The sequence below is a fragment of the Heterocephalus glaber genome, unplaced genomic scaffold, assembly GCF_053883595.1.
Source record: "Heterocephalus glaber isolate CG9 unplaced genomic scaffold, H.glaber_assembly_v1.0 deba00001456, whole genome shotgun sequence".
Lineage (NCBI taxonomy): Eukaryota > Metazoa > Chordata > Mammalia > Rodentia > Bathyergidae > Heterocephalus > Heterocephalus glaber.
In genome coordinates, this window is record NW_028258304.1 from 579,320 (window position 1) to 599,246 (window position 19,927).

Here is a 19,927-nt window from a genome sequence, read left to right on the forward strand (position 1 = left end):
TAATTTCTCATTCTTTATGGCTGAGTAGTACTCTGTTTTATATTTAAAAAAAAATCACATCTTCTTTATCCAGTCTCCAGTTGATGGGCAATTGGGCATTTTCCAAGTTTTAGCCATTACAGACTGTGCTGCTATAAACATGGGTGTGCATGTATCGCTGTGGTATGATCCTTTTAATTCTTTTGGGAAGATACCTAGCAGAGGAATAGCTGGGTCAAATGAGATCTCTAATGCTACCTTTTTGAGGTGTCTCCACTGATTTTCACAGTGGTTGCACCAGTCTGCACTGCCACCAACAATGGGGAAGGGTTCTTTTCTCCCCACAACTCTGCCAGCATTTATTATTGGTTGATTTCTTGATAGCAGCCATTCTTTCTGGGGTGAGGTGGAATCTCAGTGTTGCTTTCATCTGCATCTCTTGAATGACCAGTGATGTGAAACATTTTTTCATATGTTTATTTGCTGCTTTTACTTCTTTGAGAAATGTCTGCTCATTTCAGATGCCCATTTTAAAATTGCGTCTTTAGATTTGTGAGGTCTGATTTTTTAAAAGTTCCTTATGTATTTTAGATAGTAGTCCTTTGTCTGAGGAACAGCTGATAAAAATTTGTTCCCACATTATAGGTTGTCTCTTAGCTCTGTTAGTGATTTCTCTTATAGTGCAGAAGCTTTTTAATAGGATGAGATCCCAGTTGTTAATTCTTTGTGCTAGGTCCCGTGCTGCTGAGGTTTTGTTCGTAAAAGTCTTTTCCTATGCCAGTGTCTTTGAGAGTTCTATCTAACTTATCTTCCAGCAAGTTTAGTGTTTCTGTTTTAATATTTAAATATTTAATGTACTTGTAATATTTTTAATTATTTTTTTTTGGTGGTGGGGATTAATCTTGGGCCTTGTACATGCTACGCAAGCGATCTTAGTTGGAGTTAAAACTGCAACACAATAATGAAAATAGTCTATGAATTAAATATCAACTAAATTGATTTAAAAGGATTTGTTTTGAGCATATAACAGTTCTTAGTTTAAATTTGATAAAATTGAAAAAATTAAGAATAAGAATTCAGGCCTGACTAAAGATACAGATAAAATTGAAAGAATGTTCTGCAGGGGACTGTAATATTGATTATGTCCAAATCAGGCTGTGAAGAGTCAGCTCCATGTTGGGTGCCAATTACTGAAGACCCCTGCAGTTAGGTTCCAATCTCCTCCCCAGTATAGCACACAGGTCTGAGACATAAATACACTAAGAAGACAGAACTAAGAGAGAGAAAGCGGGGTGCCAGGATGACCAATGCTGGTGCAACTGACAAAAGCACTGGCCAGTCTCAGGCACTGATTTTGTGTTTGCATGCGTGCATGTGTGCATGCGTGTGTGTGTGTGTGTGTGTGTGTGTGTGTGTGTGTACCAGGGATCAAATTTGGACCTTGCGCTTGTGAAGCAGGCGGTGGAACCACTGCACTAAATCCCTGGCCCACAGGCAGTGATTTTTATTGGCAATCAACTGGGGTAAAGGCAAGCTGTGTGCAAGGGCAACAATATGTGAGAGGATGAGCAATCGTGCAGTTTCTATGGAAACTAATGTAAGCAAGACCCATAAAGGACAAGACAAAGCATTCTCAAATTAGGAACAGAATAGACAAAATATATGGTTGTAATTAGAACATTGAACAAGTTTATACTACAGTTTTGTAGAATTTTGGTGTAAATCATATTTTAAAATTGGTTTTTTTTTTGTTTTTTTGGTACCGGGGATTGAACTCAGGTCCTTGTGCTTGCGCAGCAGGCGGTGAAACCACTGAGCTAAATCCCCGGCCCCATATTTTAAAGTTGAACAAATGCAATTCAGCAATGTATTAAAAGAATATATGTCATGACAAATGAACTCCATTCCAGGAATGCAGAATTAGTTCAATAAAATTAAAACAATATCTAATATAGAACTAAAAAGAATATCCATTCCTATAAAAATCTTTACATTAACAAAAATGGTTTAATAGTGTCTGAAAATAAATGTGGGGTGTGTGTGTGTGTCTATCTCTTTGTGTAGGTAAATATAGAACAAAAAAAGTATTGTTTCCCAGAAACAGTATTACTTACTGTTTTTCAACAGAAGTAGTAGCTAAAGCACTTATTTAAGATTGTTATACATGTAATGGATAAAAGATCTCATTCATAATGGCAAACAAATGATTGAAATATTGAGACATAAACTCAAGACATATGAATACTACTTTCAGGAATTTCCAAAACTCAATTATCATAATCTTTTCATATGTAGTAAGATGGTTTAAAAATTTCAGTCCCTTAATCTAGTACAGTCCAATAAAATTTCTCCTGGAATTTCCATTGGAATGTATTAAAAGTAGATGAAATTTTTCTGGAAGAAAGAATGTGAAAAAATGAGGAACTAGTAAAATTCTAAACAGAAATTTTAAAAGAAAACATTTTTCTTACCTTGGAAAGATAGAGTCATTGCAAACTTTTTACATTCACAAGGATGTAAACATATAATTCCATACAATATTAGTAGGTAATGCTGAAACACACCTAAGAGTATTTGGGAATTTTATATATGAAAAATCATAAGTCATCCCCTCCTTATCTGTGATTTTTAGTTCAGTATTTTAGTTACATACAGATGGTCAAATGTGGTCTAAATATATTAAATGGAAAATTCCAGAAATAGACACTTTGTAAGTCTTAAATTGCATGCCATTCTGAGTGGCATGATGAAATTTTACACCATCATACTATCTAACCCCCCAAATTATTCTGTTTGTATTTTTGTTGTTAATTTCTTATTGTGCCTGCCTACTTTATAAATTTCATATATAAAATTAATCTATAAATGTTATTTATAAAATCTTATCTTGCCATTTCTGTTTATTAGTTTATAAATTAAAATTTATCAGATATATATGCACAAAAAACAGTATAGATAGATATTATATCTATCAGACAGTTAGCTGTCTGTTATCATAGCTTCTGCAACCATGGATTCAACCAACTATGCATCAAAAATACTTTTTAAGAATATGTCTGTACAGAAGATATACAAACCTTTGTTCCTTGTCATTATTACCTAAGCAATACAATTTAATAAGTATTTACATAACATTTACATTGGATTAAATATTGTAAGTTATGTAGAGATGATTTAATGTATACAGGAGGACAGGTTGTTAACTATACTTTGAACACTGGAGAAGAGTTTAATAGGAGTCATCACACACACACACACACACACACACACACACACATATACCCAAAGAGGATATGAAGGAAAATAATATATATGATTTATATATAAAAGAAGTAATTTTACCCTGCGAACTTCAGATACCTTCTGGGAACTACATTGTAGCTGTTTTGAAATTACATATCCATCTTGTTTGCCTTTTCTATTCAGTAATACCATTGCAAAGAAGGTACCACACACTTTCTTCAACCACTATATCAAAAAAGATGTTAATAGTTATAAAGGGAGATATGGAGGAAACTCAAGGAAATGACTACTTAACAAAATGAAAATATAAATAAGGAGGTAGAAACTGAAAAAGAAACCCCCCAAAACGGAATTTTGGAGCTAAAGAGTACAATTCAGAAATGAAAAGTTCATTAGAGGGATTCAGAGGCAGATTTGAATAGGTAGAAAAAAATCAGGGAAATTGAAAAGGGGACAATGGAAATTATTGAGTCTGAGGACCATAAAGCCAAAAGATTGAAAAGTTCATTGAGGCTAAGGGATCTATGTGCACAATGAAGCAACATTTAATGTACTTTGTAGGAGTCTCAGAAGGAAAACAGTGTGAGAAAGATAGAATGTTTGATGGAGGAATGGTCTAAAACTTCCCTAAATTGATGGTAGACATGGCAATCGATATCCACGATTTTAAATTCCAGGTTGGATGAACAGCTCAAAATTTGATGAACTCAGAAGTTTACACAAAGATCATATTGTAATGAAATTATCAAAAGACAAAGGAAGACTCTTGAAAGCACCAAGAGAGAAGCAACATGTCTCATACACAGAATCCTCAATAACATTAGGAACAAATCTCTCATCAGAAATCTTGGAGGCCAAAACTTAGTGAGCTCCTTTATCAAGGTGCTAAAAACAAGATTCCTATGTCTGCAAAAATGTCCTTCAAAAATTGAAGGAGAAAGCAAAGTATTATGAAAACATTAAAAATAATTACTTTTTAAATATGCAGTATATAATATTGTACTTTTATATGTCAACAACTGAAAAAGGGTGGAGATGTAGTTGTAAAAGAACAGAGTTTCAGTATCTTACTTAAAGTGGTATAAATTTTAACTAGAGTGTTACAGCAGTAAGATGTTAAATATCATTCTCATGGTAAAAAGGAAAATAGTCAGAAAATATAAAAAAAAAATGAAAATGGATTTAAAATGTTTTAGTCCAAAAATCCATTAAACACAAAAGAAGGCAATAATGCAGGAAAGAACAAAAAACACCATAATATATTTTAAAAAGAGAAAAATGACATACTTCTTCTTGTCACTACTTTAAGTGTAATTGGATTAAGCTTTCCAGTAAACAAACATTGACAGAATGGTTTTCTTTTTAAAACATCAAATTGTATGGTGTTGAAAGCAAAAAGATAGAAAAAGATATTCCATGCATGCCATTAGTAAACAAAAGAGCAGGGATGGCTATACTGATAATCAGACAAAATAAACTTTACATTAAAAAATATATGAAACAAAATCAATATGTACTAATAAAAAGTTTACTGCATCAAGTAGATATAACTATTAATATGCAACTACTAATACAAACAAAAACTGATAGAATTACTGGGACAAACAGTATAGAATCGTAGTTGGAGACATGAACACCTTCCTTTCCATAATGGAATGAATAACCATACAGAAAGTACAGTGGAGATGCCAGGCATTGAGGAAAAATTTAGTGGGCATAGATAAATATTTTGCAAGATAGAATGTGTTCTGGAGATGGATGGTGGTGATGGCTACAGTGGCTTATTTAGTGCAATATATCAGTGGACTCTATGTAGATAAATGTTACTGAAATATGTCTTTAAATGTATTAAAAGCTTCAGAGTTACAATTTATGTGTATATATATGTGTGAACATACATAAATTTCAGAGGAATAATATACATGCATTATATCTTCATGTAAAAGGTGTATAATAGCAAATGAACAGAAATAAGAGAATGGTACCAGAAATAAGATAAAAAGATAGTTTGTTAAAACAAAAAGTATAAATTTGAGGTGATGCTAGTAAGTCCTAACACCAATAACCAATTTTAATGTGATAATAGCAAGTTTTTTTTAAACCTCAAGAGTATCAGATTTATTTTAAAACCAAATGGATCTTTACGTTATTTGCAAGACACTCTGTATTTGAGTAGATGTAAAGATACAAAGAAATGCACAATAAAATATTCCAGAAAATGCTCAGAAAAAGAAACATATGCAGCAATAATAAAATTATATAAATTAAACCCAAAGAAAAACAAACTCAAAATTGTAAAATGAAGATATACTGTATAACATACCATAAAATGCACAATATACTTGAAACATTAAAATACAAAATCATGATCTTCTCTTATCACTTATAGAATCCAAAGTCATAGTTTTAGGTACTTGATCACTTAGAGATCAGAATTGTGCAGTATACTATAATCTAGAATTAAACATAGTTCTAGAAGCTTTGTAATTTAATATGATCCCATTTGTTGATGCTCAGTATTATTTTTTATGCCACTGGTGTTCTATTAAAAAAGTCCTTGTCCATGTCTGTGTTTTCAAGAGTTGTAGCTATTTTATCTTTTAGTAGATTAAGTATTTCTCTTTTAATATTTAGATCTTTTATGCATTTTGATTTTAGTTTAGTGCATGGTGAAAACCAGTTGACAAAACCTTGTGTATAGTTTAAAGACAGTGACAAAAATGGCATCAAATATCAAGTGAGTACTGCATGAACTGTCCTTAACCAGAGCAAAGAGGTCTATGATTTTAGTGGAGACACTTAGGCTACCCAGATATTGACCTGTAGTAATTCTGACCAGTAATTTCTGTAGGCACCAGTGAAAGAGCTTAAGCATACCACTGGACTAAATGTCATCTCCTTCAGGTCCACCTCCTTTGAAGATTATACCCACCAAACCTGACCTCCCAGCGCAGTGTACAGGCCCTGTGATCTTCCTGGCCTGAGCCCAAACCTCCCAGAGGACCCAGAAGATCCTTGTTTAGCAATCATCACCTCTAAGCTTGTCTCTCAAGGCTGTCTCTCACCTGGTCTCTGTGGCATAACACTTCAGTCCTAGAGTGAAACTTTCCTCTTGGGTATTAGTCTCATCTACAATCAGGTTAGTCTTTTGGTTGTCATTTCTGCCATCCTCTGCTGTGTTTATCCCAGAAGCAAAGTTTGCTAGGATTTGGTAGTTTGACTGCTTACCTCTTACCTCCTGCATGGATTCGCAAGGCCTGGGCTGCTGATGGTGGTGGTAGTATATGGTGTGCAAAGTGTCTCTGTTCCTGCCTTCTGGTTGGGGCTGGGGTTGGCACCTGCTGCGAGCTTGGAAGTGCAGTCCCTCTGTGCTCTTATCTCCTATGGGGGTCTATAAGAGTTTAATATTGTGATCATAAAAGGATCTCCTTTTATTTTCATACCATTATTTGTCTCTATATACAACAAAAATACCTTCTTTAGTGAGAACTCTGTGCCAAATGCTGTGTGTTAGAAAAACCTCCTATTTTAATGCTACCAATCCTTAGATTTATATTCTTTATACTCTATACCACAGTTCTCAAGCTTACTGGTTTCATGAGCCATTTCCATGCTTAAAAAATATTGAACACCCCAAAGAGCTTCATCTGTTTGTGTTAAATTTTTCTATTATATGCCATATTAAAATTAAATCTTAAAAGTCAGTTAAATATTTATCATTTTATAAGAGCAGTAATAAATCCTGTATGTGTTAACATAAGCAGCAACTTGAGAAAAGTAAATATTTTCTAAAACAAATATTTTGGTGAGAAGAGTAGCATTGTTTTTCATTTTTACAAGTTCCTATAATGTCTTGCTTAATAAAAGACACTTGAATTCTTATATGTGCTTCTGTATTCGATGTGTTTTGATAAGTTCTTTTGTACATTTTATTATTCTCCATTACCCAGTGCTCTCTTTGTGTCAGACTTGGTTATAAGACTTCTTGTCCTAGGGCCGGGAATTTAGCTCAGTGCTGCTGCCAACTGCCTCACAAGCACAAGGTCCTGAATTCGATCTCCGGTACCAAAAAACAAAACAAAACAAAAAAACCCTTCTTTTCCTAGCAAAATGGAAGTATTTTGTATGTTATTTCTCAGAAAAATTTTAAGTCATCGTATGATTCTTCTGTTACTTTTTTTCTCTACCATGCACATGTAATTTTCCAAGAAGAGTGGCCTTATTTCTAACTTAATTGTAAAATTAAAATGACTTGAAGCAGGGTACTAGTCAACAGTATTTGAGTAATGATTATACTTGTTTTGCAAATGTCTTAGATTTAGAAGTTGTTATTTCATTTATGATAAATAAAGCTGACTCATATAGAAATTGGTACCAGAATGGGATACTCTTGTAATAAATGTACACACAAAATATATCCAAGATATATGGCATTGACTTTGGGATTGGGCAGGTGGTGATTCCCATGATAGATTTGATGTTGTCACCTGAGATAACTAAAAATCAGATAAAGTACCAAATGAGTATGTGGTATCAGACAGAAAGTATGAGTAAAAAAATATTACCGCCGTTATTTGGTTACCATTGATTTTATTTGATTAGGTATTGCAAAGTAAAAATGAATTTTCCAGTTTTTAAGCAGGATATAAGGGGAATAGGGCAAACCTCAGAATTCTAGGATTTGAGGGGTCAAATATAGCTCTTTGTTAGTATCAGCTGGTAATATATATAATTTAAAATTATTTAAATGTACAGAAGCCCATTGTATTTCTCCCACCAACTACATAGCCTTTAAAGTTACTACTCAATAAATCCTTTCATTTGTATGAAATAGCTCAGGAAGGAAAAAAGAAAACTCAAGAGTCTAGCTGTCACACAGAAACTTGCTTACCTCCAGAAACTTGTACTTTATTTATTTTTTAGTTTTTATTTTTTTTGGTACCGAGGATCAAACTTGGGTCCTTGCGCTTGTGAGGCAGGTGGCGGAACCACTGAGCTAAATCCCCGGCCCAGAAACTTGTACTTTAGACCTAAAGTAAATCATATATCTTAGAAAGATACGTGAATATACCTATTGGCATACAAGATGACTGCAATCAAAAAAGTAAAATGCACACTAATCTTCTTAGAGATTTCTTCTGCCCAGTGAACAGCTAAGTTTGAGTAAAAGGGACTGTGATTTTTTATGACTTATGTACTTCTATCTGTGAATAGGAAGTGGCCTCTAAGAAATCTGCTTAGCCACAAACTGTGTCTGTGTGTGAGCATTTTCTACAATCCTTTGTTTATAGATGGAAGATGAAGGACAAGGAATGACCTCCCAAGGGACAGAATCAGCAGCCTTAGAAAATAGTAATCTGGTAAATTTCTCAGAGGTGCATTGCAGGAATATTCCTTACTCCCAAGGCAAGTAGCAGTAGACCCTGCATCTTTGGCATAGCAAAATTTCAGAATATGTAGGTATAGGTAAGTCACTTTTCAGTTTGGAGATTTATTCCCATAATATGTTTCTCATTTCTCTTCCCATATTTTATGGTATGTTGGATATTTGAGGGGCAGTTAATTTTTCTTCTTACTTTATTAATCTCCAAATAAAAGATGCCATGGACTTTAAATAGAGGTGTTAACAAGATCACGCACTTTTTGGATCTACTACCATAATTGGAGAGGAATTGAGACATCTCTCTGAGGATCAAGGTGTGTGTATTTTTTTGTGCAGTGGAAAAAACAAATATTTTGATCTGTGGGCTGATTATCGTATTATTGTCTTCCCTGATTATTTGCAAGCTCTCTCTGTGAGAGAATTTTTATTCCCCATCCAATGACATGAGACTTAGACATGCAACTTCATTTGTCATGTGAAATGTGAATACAAGGGATAGATGTCATTTCCAAGGAGAATCCTTTTTAAACATCACATTGCTCTGCTATGGCTGGCTGCCCTCTGACATGATGGCAACATGTCCCAGAAAAGGCTGAAACCTGGAAAACCCAGAAATGGTTTCTTCAGCCTGACATCAAGCTGACATGTAACTTAAGAAAAAAATTAGTATTTGTAGTTGTATGTCACAAAGATTTGGGATTGTTTGTTACTGCATTATGAACTACTTTAAGCTCTGATATATCAGTATTATTTAGAATTTTTGTGCTTACCTACAGAATCCTCCAACATCTCTTAGAAATCACTTTTTTCCTATACTCTGCTAGTGGAAGATGTGAAATAAAATCATTATTATATAGCACTATTTCATATGTACCAGATAGACTTTGTATACCAAGATTGTATTTGCTTTGTCAAAGCTACTAGTCACAAATTACACATTGTGCTACTTGTTCCTCCTCATTATTATAGCAAAGTAGTGTTCTGTAACAATTTTTTCAATTGGCATTTACAATAGCATACGTGGTTAAATCTAGAAGCTTGCGTCTAACTCTGTTTCTCCCACTTTGGACACATAGGGACTGACTTGTAACATCTGTTTGTGATTGATTTCACTGTTTAAAAAAATCATGGAATAGCTTCCATATAGTTCATACTACAGTGTCAAGTGCATTTTAAAAGTGTTTTCAAGATGCTTTTCAGACAGAATTTTTGGCTTTTGTTTGCTTGTTTTAAAATGCGAAGATTTTGTTTCTTTTCCTCCATTATTTTTTGCCATAGCCACAACTCAGCCTTTCTTTCATCAGTGTATTTTTTGAAAGATTCCAGGCTCAGCATCTTTTCCTTTGGGAAAGTATGTCCTTTGATTTCAAAAGTCCATAGCTCACTCTGGCTTCTTTAAGTTAGCTGAATGTATAGTCTTATACTGTCTTTCCTGACTTGAAAAATGTGCATTCACACCTTAGTCTTAAGGATTCTTCAGACTTACTATAGCAATTGTCTGTTCATTTTTTTTTTTAGCATAAATATATGTGTGTTTAGATGTCCCTCTAAAGCCTCATGCTTTTTCTGAGATGGATGAATCTAGAGTGTGTGATGCTGGGACTAAGGGCATGTGAATACTAAACCATGTGAGTGATTGGTTTGGCACCTCCCTAATCTCTATAGTGTGGATGAGATAAAAGGAGCAGAAAGATGCTGTTAAGGTCTCTTGTTGCTTTTGCTGCCTTCTGCCACTGTGAACTGTTGCCCATCTGCCATGTGCCACCTTATCTTGGAGCCAGCCAATTATGAACTGAAACCTCTATAAACTGAGCTAAATAAACCTTTCCTTCTTTAACTTTGGGTGTTGGGTAATTTGTCTCAACAAGGAGAGAAAAGTAACTAACACAATATATTTATTCAACCTGTGACAGTAAATTACAGATTATCAACTTAAATCAGCCATCCCAGTAGACAGACTTAAATTAGGTAAGGAAAAACTTGTTATATCAGTTATATTATAATGCATTAATTGTCTGGCCTTTGATCTTTTGCTACCCAAAGCATCTTGAATAGGATATAACTAGAGCTAGGCTTTCAGTGAGCTAATTAATTTATGTAGAATTAAAGAATTTATTCTTCAGATGTATCTTAAGTTGCGTGCTGACTTGAATTGAACTTTGGTACTCAAGAAGTTGGCACAAAAAATTTACTAAACAAGGCTAGTGGAATCATTAATTTCTAAAGTTCAGCTGGATGACTCTGAGTGCATCTGCTCCTTGAAAGGCTGTTCTCTTAGCATATTAATATCCCTGCACAGAGGGCCTCTGTCCACGTTATGTGAATATGGCAGGGTTCTTTGTCTTGTCACATTAGCTAACCAGAGTCAAGCACTCAAACTTGAAATCAATTTATTTTTTCACTTATGGACAAGTATTTATAAGACATCTAGTAATTGGACAATTAAACAGACTATTCATACAGTTAAGAAGAAGCCAGTGGTTATTTTTCAAGGGTTTTTGGAAAGCATTTTGAGGCTGATTCATTGTTTTTTTGTCATCCTTAGCAATTCTACTGTTGTTATGGGATTTTAGAAAATAATTTGTCGAATACTCAGTTCAGAACCTTAGAGTTTTCTTAATGTCAGGGAAAGAACACCAAGAAATCTCTAAAAGTGGCTCACATGGGGCCAGGGATTTAGCTCAGTGGTGCCGTGCCTGCTTTGCAAACACGAGGTCAAGTTCGATCCCTGGTACCTAAAAAAAACCAAAAAAAACTGGCTCAATTGTATGTTATAGGTGACAGGGTTTTGGAATTCAAGCTAAAATACTATAAAAAATAACATACTCTCGTATATAAATATGTAATTAATAATCTATCATTTGCAAAATACTTTTGTTGATTTTCTCAGTGTGTCAGAAAATAAGAAATGAGACTGCTAAATAGGTTATCAGTTGTGCTTTTCAAAAAGACTTGGGAATTTGAATTGACTGCGAGTTCAGGTTTAGTCATGGTTAAGTCTGCCAGGAAGCTAAATTAATTTTGGATTGTGCTATAGAAGAATTTTATTCAAAGTGTAGTCTTTGGAACAACAAGGCTAATATCCCTATGGAATTTGTTTGAAATGCAAAAATCCCAGGCCCCATATATACCTTCTGAATTAGTAACTAGGGCTTTGGACAAACCTTCTGTGTTTTCAAGAGTTGTCTGGGTAATTCAGACGTGGAATAAGAACTATTGATCTAGAATAAAATCCTCTTGTACTTTATTCTGGTTAGAGCCTACCTGGATTGATTATTTTGCTTTTATTTTATAGTCAAAACAGAAAATGCTATTATATAGAAGTGAGGAGAAAGTAAATCCACATGGTATATTTGAAAGACATTTGGTTTAGGAAAAAAGATAACTAAAAAAGTTAAGGCCTGTAATTCTTGCCTTCACTTAGCTAAAGGGCTATTTTAGCTCGAACATATGCAATACCAAGTGACAAACTTTCTGATAAAAGTATTATGTACTCTTTCCATGATTCATTGTGCTTTATTCTATGAATGCATTTGTGTTGTTGACAGATTCTTCTTCATGCCAATCTTGTGGTAGTAGTAATTCATGTAGTAAATTGAATCAGATGAATCCCCAATGCTAGGATTATGGGTGTATGTCACCATGCCTGGCTTCCATCCATTGATTTTCAAGTTTCATTAACAGCATTTTCTAGATATCTTTCTCAGTTGTTTTTATCTGCCTGTCTTGTAGTGTACTGTTGATTTGTAATTATTTAATTTGCTTTTGTATTGTTTATCATTTTAAACATATTTTATTTTTTAAAAAGTTCCTTTATCACAGGTCTTCAACTGTGCTGTTTATTCTTTGTGTTTATCTTTAAGAGTGTACTTTCTGAGGAATCCTTTCTTTAAGAAATTTTAAATTTTCATTGTGAGCTTGTCTTTAACAGGAATATTTCCCTCCAAGAAACTCAAGTTTCTTTGATAATAAAACTGTCCCTATTGAGCTGTTTTGTATTTGCTTTTCCAATTGTCTCAAGGGATCACTAATCCAGGACCAGTTTTATTCATGGCATGGCTTAGGGATTCCTGTATTGCATGAGTGTTATAAATTCTGACATCAAGCCCATAAAAATGTGATTTCTTCTTGGAACATTTTCCCCCACCACCCAATATGCAGAAGAAGCAATGCTTCTTTGCCATATTAGTCTGGTGTTTTCGCAATGAAAGTATGTAGCCTTTAAGGTCATAGCTATATGCAGTAGTTTGTTTTTCATTGCCATTGGTCTATGCCTATGTATTGATATGTAGTTATCACCCAATACTGGCATCATGTCCTTTTGAAATATGAGCCAAAGCAGTTCAGAATCTGTATCAGTCAGTGCTTACTAGAGAAACAGATATAATACAAGGTATACAAATACATAAGAATTTACAAGAAGAATCAGCCCACTGCAGACAGGCAGGTCTGTGGACACCCTACCGAGGTCCCGAGTCACACAGAACATGCTGAATGAGCCCGCTGCAGACAGGCAGCCACCTGGTTCCACACTACAAAGATGTAGAGGACATCGGACTACCAGACCAAGGTACTGAGTCCCGCTGCTCCCGGCCCAGAGGTAGGGGCTTCTGAGCCGCTGTCACACTGCTCCTGGTCTAGAGCAAGGGGCTTCCCGGCCACCATCCCTCCCGCTGCTCCCAGCTGAGAGGAAAGGGCTTTTGGGTCACCTTCTATCCTGCCGCTCCTGGCCCAGAGGAAGGGGCGTCTGGGCCACCATCCCTCCCACCGCTCCCGGCCCAGAGGTAGGGGCTTCTGAGCTGCCATCCCACTGCTCCTGGTCCAGAGGAAGGGGCTTCCCAGCCACCAACCCTCCTGCTGCTCCCAGCCCAAAGGAAAAGGCTTTTGGGCCACCATCCCTACCTCTGCTCCCGGCCCCTGTCCCACCTCTCCCAGCTCAGAGGAGGTAATCCGTGCAGGCGCCAAAAGCCCCCCACCCAGTCCAAATGAGAAAACACGTCAATAAGTCTCAAAACCAGACTTCCAGATCACCTACAGCAACCCTGAAGGGAAATGAGATGGAACACTCTGATACTCGCTACCTGGACCCACTGAACTGGCAACAAAAGGGGAATCTGGAAAAAATGAAATCAGAAATAATTTCTCAGATAACAGGAGAAATTGTGCCCTTACTGCAAGACATGATTAATAAATCTAGAGAGGAGCTGAGGAACATGATGGAATCCCAACATAGGAAACAAATGGAATCCATAAAACAGATGAAAATAGATTTCCAGGACATGAAAAACTCCATTGAAAGTCTGCACAGCAGAATGAGCCAATGTGAAGACAGAATTTCAGATATAGAAGATAAGATTGCAGTTAGTGACCAGGAAAAGAAAAATTGCTTCCAAATTAGAAGGGAACATGAGAAATCAATCCAGCAGCTGCTAGATGATGCAAAGAAGAATAACATAAGATTGATTGGAGCCAATGAAGAAACAAGAGAGAGTGGAGATGACATAAAAAATCTCTTCACAGAAATAATGGCAGAAAACTTCCCAAGCAGGGGAAAAGAACTTGACATACAGGTAAGTGAGGCATATAGGACTCCAAATAGCCTTGATCAAAAAAAATCTGCACATAGGCATATAATTGTTAAGATTCCAGAAACTCAACAGAAGAACAAAGTTCTCCAAGCAGTTAGAAAAAAGAAGCAAATCACATACAAAGGAAAGCCCATCAGAATCACAGCACACTTCTCAACATGAACCATCAAGGCAAAAAGAGCTTGGGGTGACGTATTCTAAGCCCTAAAAGAAAACAGCCTCCAACCCAGATTGATATACCCTGCAAAACTATCTTTCAACATTGATGGAGAAATAAGATACTTTCATGACAAAGAGCACCTTAGGAACTTCATGAATACCAAACCAGCACTCCAAAGAATTTTACACAATAGCCTAGGAACAGACACTGAGGATCACAACCCCAGGAAGCAAAGCAGAATGAACGCATCTGGCATGACAAGAAATTAAATGTAAATGGGGAGAACCCAAGAAAAAGAAAAAGTCATGGCAATGACAAGTCAATACGTTTCAGTTATAACCATCAACATTAATGGTCTCACTTCAATCAAAAGAAATAGACTGGCAGAATGGGTCAAGAAGCAAAATCCAACAATATGCTACATACAAGAAACAAACTTAATTCAAAAGTAACTCATAGACGGGGATGTAGCTCAGTGGTTCTGCGGCCTGCTTTGCAAGAGCAAGGACTTGAGTTCAATCCCCGGTACCAAAAAAAAAAAAAAAAAGTATATTCCTAGCTTGAAAACCTACCTATGTGATAACAACAGGCTTGTATACATTTTAACTGATAAATTATATCAAACATTTGAAGCAGAAAAAAAAAAGAACACTTCTCCCTCGTTTTAGGAAATCAACATTGTGCTCATCCTAAAACTGGATAAAGATAATAGAAGAAAAAAGTATGAACATAGATAGAAATTTGTTTAACAAAACAAAGTATTAGAAGTCAGATCTGGCAGTATGTAGAAAGTGGTTTTATTATAGGGGTGAAAGCCAATAAAATTTAAATTGATGACATTAGCTTAATAAGGTCAGTGTTTTTCTAAAATTAAATTGCTATATCCAGCAAGAGTATTTATTACTTTAAAGACATGGTATGTGGTTTTTTAAACTTTTATCTATTTAATCTGTTATGATATTGTGTATGTACCCTGTTGTTTGTGGCAAAAGTGTCCCTTACTTGATACTAAGCTTAATGTAAATACAAATGCAAATTGATGTTCTGAAATCACAGAGTAGTTTTCTCTTACAAACATTTGATGAAACAGATTACCTTTAGCTTATAGTTTTAGACAATCACAAAGAATACAACTTTTTAGAAATGTCCCATCAAGGACCTATCTCTGGAAATGAATTTGATAATTTCTTATCTGAGATATATGCAGTAATCTCTAGATATTCATTGGGAATTGGTTCCAGTGCTGCCATAGATACCAAAGTCTGTAGATACTCAAGTCCCTCGTATAATAATACAGGTTTATATAAAATCTATAAATATTCTCCAGTATACAAGTATTCTGTAGTACTTTAATTTCTGGATTACTTATCATACCTAATACAATGCAAATACATAATTGTTATACTAGACTGTTTAGGGAATAATGCCAGGGAATGTAGTCTGTACATTTTCAGAACATACCATTTTGTTTTTCAACAATATCTTGATTTACAGTTCATTGAATTCATGGATGAGGAAACCATGGATATACAGAGCTAATTATATGTGTGGCATGGTTGGTTGAAGAAGAGCATCCTCTGGCAATGATGTTTGCAAGGGGCAGAGTATGCAGCTCCAAGTTCTTGCCCCATTTAGAAAATTTAAAAATAAGCAGAAACAGTTAGAATCAACTTTCTCAGACTGTGGAAAATAGAGGTTTACAGCAACCAAAAAAACATTAAGATAAAAGCAACTTGGAAATAGTTTTAAATGCTTGTGCATGTCTTTCTCACTCCAGTATGTTGGCTGTCTTGAAGTAGTACCCGTCTACATGCTTATGCTAGGACCCTTTTCATTAGCTTCAGGGGAAACAGAGCATGTCTTATATGCAAATTATTGTGTATGTCTGCTCAGCCTATTTAGAGTTACCTGCTAGAAGACACTTGTCTTTTTTTGTGTAACTTGGAACTAAAATATAATGTGAGGTGAACTAAAAACTTACAGGTCACTAGATAGTGCAAATATACTGTAGACCACCTAAAGTCCAAGAGGAACAGCTGAGAGAGATTCTTTGGGAAATTCAAACATTTAAAAGTAGCTTATACCAGAAAACTCACAAATCCATACAGATTTTCTAGGCAGTATGTGAAGAAAAGACATGAAAATCCATAGGTTTACACCTTAAACTGATCTCCAGATATAAACCTAGGTAAGTGTTGACTACTCTAGCAGAAAGCCAGTTTTCAATGGCTGGAACAGGTATTTGGTTATTTTCATTTGTTGTGCTTTTCTTTTTGTCTTTCTTAATTATTTGGCTTTTGTTTTGCTCCTTTCAAGAAAAATGTCTATCAAAATGTTAGCTCTAGCTGGGGATTTAGCTCAGTGGTTTCACCACCTGCTGCTCAAGCACAGGGACCCGAGTTCAATCCTCGGTACCAAAAAACAACAAAAACAACAATAACAAAATGTTAGCTCTATACAAGATAAAAGAACAGAGAATTCGTGACTACATATGACAAGCAATATGGTCTTTCCAAAAATAGTTTAGAATGGTCACTAAACTATAGCATGTAACAGTCAGAAAACAACAAGCCTGTGGTTGAGAGAAGATTGGAGTTCCAGAATACTATTTTTGCCACAAAAATCACAGAATATACAAGACAAGAGTATATGACTCATGCAGGGAAAAGTATATTTATAACAATTATCACAGATGATGACTTTAAAATACATGTCTTATACTTCAGCAGTACATGTATTAAAACAAATGTCTCAAATGTTCTGAAAGAGCTAAAGGGAAACACAAAGAATTAAAGAATCTCAATAAAAGGCATATGAACAAAATGAGATAAAAATCATTTAAAAATAAGATAAAATTTAGAACAAAAGCTACAGTAACTTAAATGAAAATATCTAGAGAATTCATCAGAAAATTTGAGTAGTCATAATTAAGAATCAGCAAATTTGAAAAAAAATACAATGGAGATTATCAAGTTTTAGGAGCAGAAAGAATAAAGAATGAACAGCCTGAAGAGTTTATGAGATACCATAAAGCAATTGCTTCTCGGCCTTTGGGCTAAGATCAAGTGTAGATACCATAAAGCAGACAGATATACACATTGTGGGGTGCCAAAAGAATAAAGGGGCAGAAAGAATATTTTAGGAAATTATGGCTGAATATTTCTCAAATTTGATGAAAGACATGAATTGAGAAATCAAAGAAATGCTAAGAGCTACAAGTGTGATAAACCAAAGAGACTCACACCAAGAAACATTGCAATAAAACTGTCAAAAGCCAAAGATAAAGAAAGGGTCTTGAATTCAGCAAGAGATGTAATTAGTCACATCCAAAGTATCTGCAGTAATATTAGCAGTTTTCTCATCAGAAAACTTGAAGGCCAAAAGGCAGTGGGTTGATATATTCAGAGTGCTCAAAACAAAAACAAAAACAAAACTGTCAAGAATTGTATATCTGGTCAAGATGTCCTTCAAAAATCACCTGGCAAGGGCCGGGGATTTAGCTCAGTGGTTCCACCGCCTGCCTCACAAATGCAAGGTCCAGAGTTCGATCCTCAGTACCCCCCGCCAAAAAAAATCAGGTGGTTATTAAGTCATTCCTAGATCAATCAAACATGATGGTATTTATCAATACTAGACATGTCCTGCAAGAAATGCTAAGGGAGTCCTTTATGTTGAAATGATAAGATACTGTACGATAACTCAGGGAGTATGAAGAGAGAAAAATCTCTAATATCAGCAATTACATGGGAAATATATAGACCACTATTTATTTTTGGTTTATAATTACATATTTTGTTTCTGTGTGGCTCAAAAGATACAAATACAAAAATAAGTATCCCATTAAATATATAATGTATAAATTTATAATTTTTAGCAACATAAAAACAATCCAAAGTGGTGAAATCCCTACGATAACACACATTACCTAAACTGTTATGAAAAGGAATAGAGAATCTTAACATACACAATAAGAAAAAAGTTAGTCTTAGTGATTAAAAAAACCTTCTGCTAAAGAAAAACCTTGGATCAAATAATCACACTGGGGAATTCTACCAACATTTAGAGAAGAATTAATGCCAGTTATTATTAAACTTTTCCAAAAAGTAGGAGAGAACAATTCCTAACTCCTTCCATGAGGCCCGTTTTTGTTTCTCTAAAGATTTACATTTTCTCTATTTTTAAAGGATAATCTTTTTGTTCATATATTTATTTAGTTACTTTGTGGTACTGGGGATTGAACTGAGGGCCTTTGCACTGAGTTACATCCTGCACCCTTTTTTTTTTTGTACTGGGGATCGAACTCGGGTCCTTCCGCTTGTGAGGCAGGCAGCAGAACCACTGAGCTAAATCCCCGGCCCCCTGCACCGTTTTTTGAGACACGGTCTCACTAAGTTGCCTGGGCTGGGTTGAACTTTTGATCCTCTTGCATTGGCCTCCCAGAGTGCTGGGATTACAGGTATGTATCACCATGTCTGGCCTATGGATAGTTTAAAGTACTGTATTTTTGTGTGAGCATTCTCAATTTCTTGCAACTATCGTTTCTGTTAAAATGTCAGCTATCAATGTTAATCTTTTGCAACATCAGTTGCACATGAATTTATATATTTTCACCATATTTTATGTTTTGCCTGGTATTTTCTTTTATATTTGTGTATCTTTCTGTACTACAATGCTTTTCTTTGACAGTTTACTGATCCTTACTGCTAATATGTCATTAAAATATATATTATAATAATATTATTGCAGTCTCATCTATCATTATAAGTTTTGTTCCTTAATCTGTTACTCTTAGGGTATTCTCTTAAGGTCTATTAGTATTATGCTTTATTGTGTTTTTTATATTCTTCTTTTACTATAATTGTTTCTTCATATATTTTGATATATTATTTTATGTTCTGTGAGTGCTCCTGGAAGTCAGAACTTTATTTTAGAATGCTAATAAGAAATGATACTCTTATTTAACAGCTCTTGCCTTGAATTTATCTCTTGTTACTGTATTACTAGATTTTCCTTGTAATTTCTTTTCTCTTGTATGCTTTTACTCATTATTTTACTATCAGTTTTATTCCTTACCTTATAGTTTTGAATTCCTCTTTAAACAGGATTATTTAAACTATATACAATTATAATGCTAAATATTTGGTTATACCTGTGTTATTTTGTTTCATGCTTTCTCTGTTTTACAGTTTCTCTTACATAGTTTTGATGTATTTGCCCCATCTTCTTAACCTTTGCACACGCTCTGCACATTTGAAAAACCAATTCTTTCATATTTTCCAGATTATTCTTTAACTCATGATTTAGTACATGTTGCAAGTAAGAGTGAAAAACTTTATTTTTGATATATTTTTAATATAAATGGTTTATGGTACATTTTTATTCACCCCCTTCTTCTCATCTATTATTTTATTCCAATATTTTAAACCAATTACTATTATCTGAGCATTATCTTGTGTTAATATATTTTCTAACAATAATTGCTAAAATTTATAGTTTAAGACAATTATTAAACTTATCTTGCTTTTCAGTAGCTTCCATGCTTTGTGACAATTTATATTTGATCCATATTTTCTA

The 19,927-nt window shown here is 34.7% G+C and overlaps 1 protein-coding gene across 10 annotated transcripts in view; it reads left to right on the forward strand.

Annotated features, from left to right (window-relative positions):
- Window positions 1–19,927, forward strand: part of Exoc6b (exocyst complex component 6B) — a 721,832-nt gene that overhangs the window by 469,747 nt on the left and 232,158 nt on the right. Inside the window, exon 19 of one of the 10 annotated variants that reach the window (XM_004849874.3) lies at window positions 6,127–6,490. The exons of the other annotated variants lie outside the window; for them this stretch is intronic. Within the exon in view, the coding sequence (XP_004849931.1) occupies window positions 6,127–6,141 (15 nt within the window). The 3' untranslated portion in view covers window positions 6,142–6,490. Of the gene's footprint in view, window positions 1–6,126; window positions 6,491–19,927 lie in introns of those variants that run through there. 10 annotated transcript variants of the gene reach the window in all.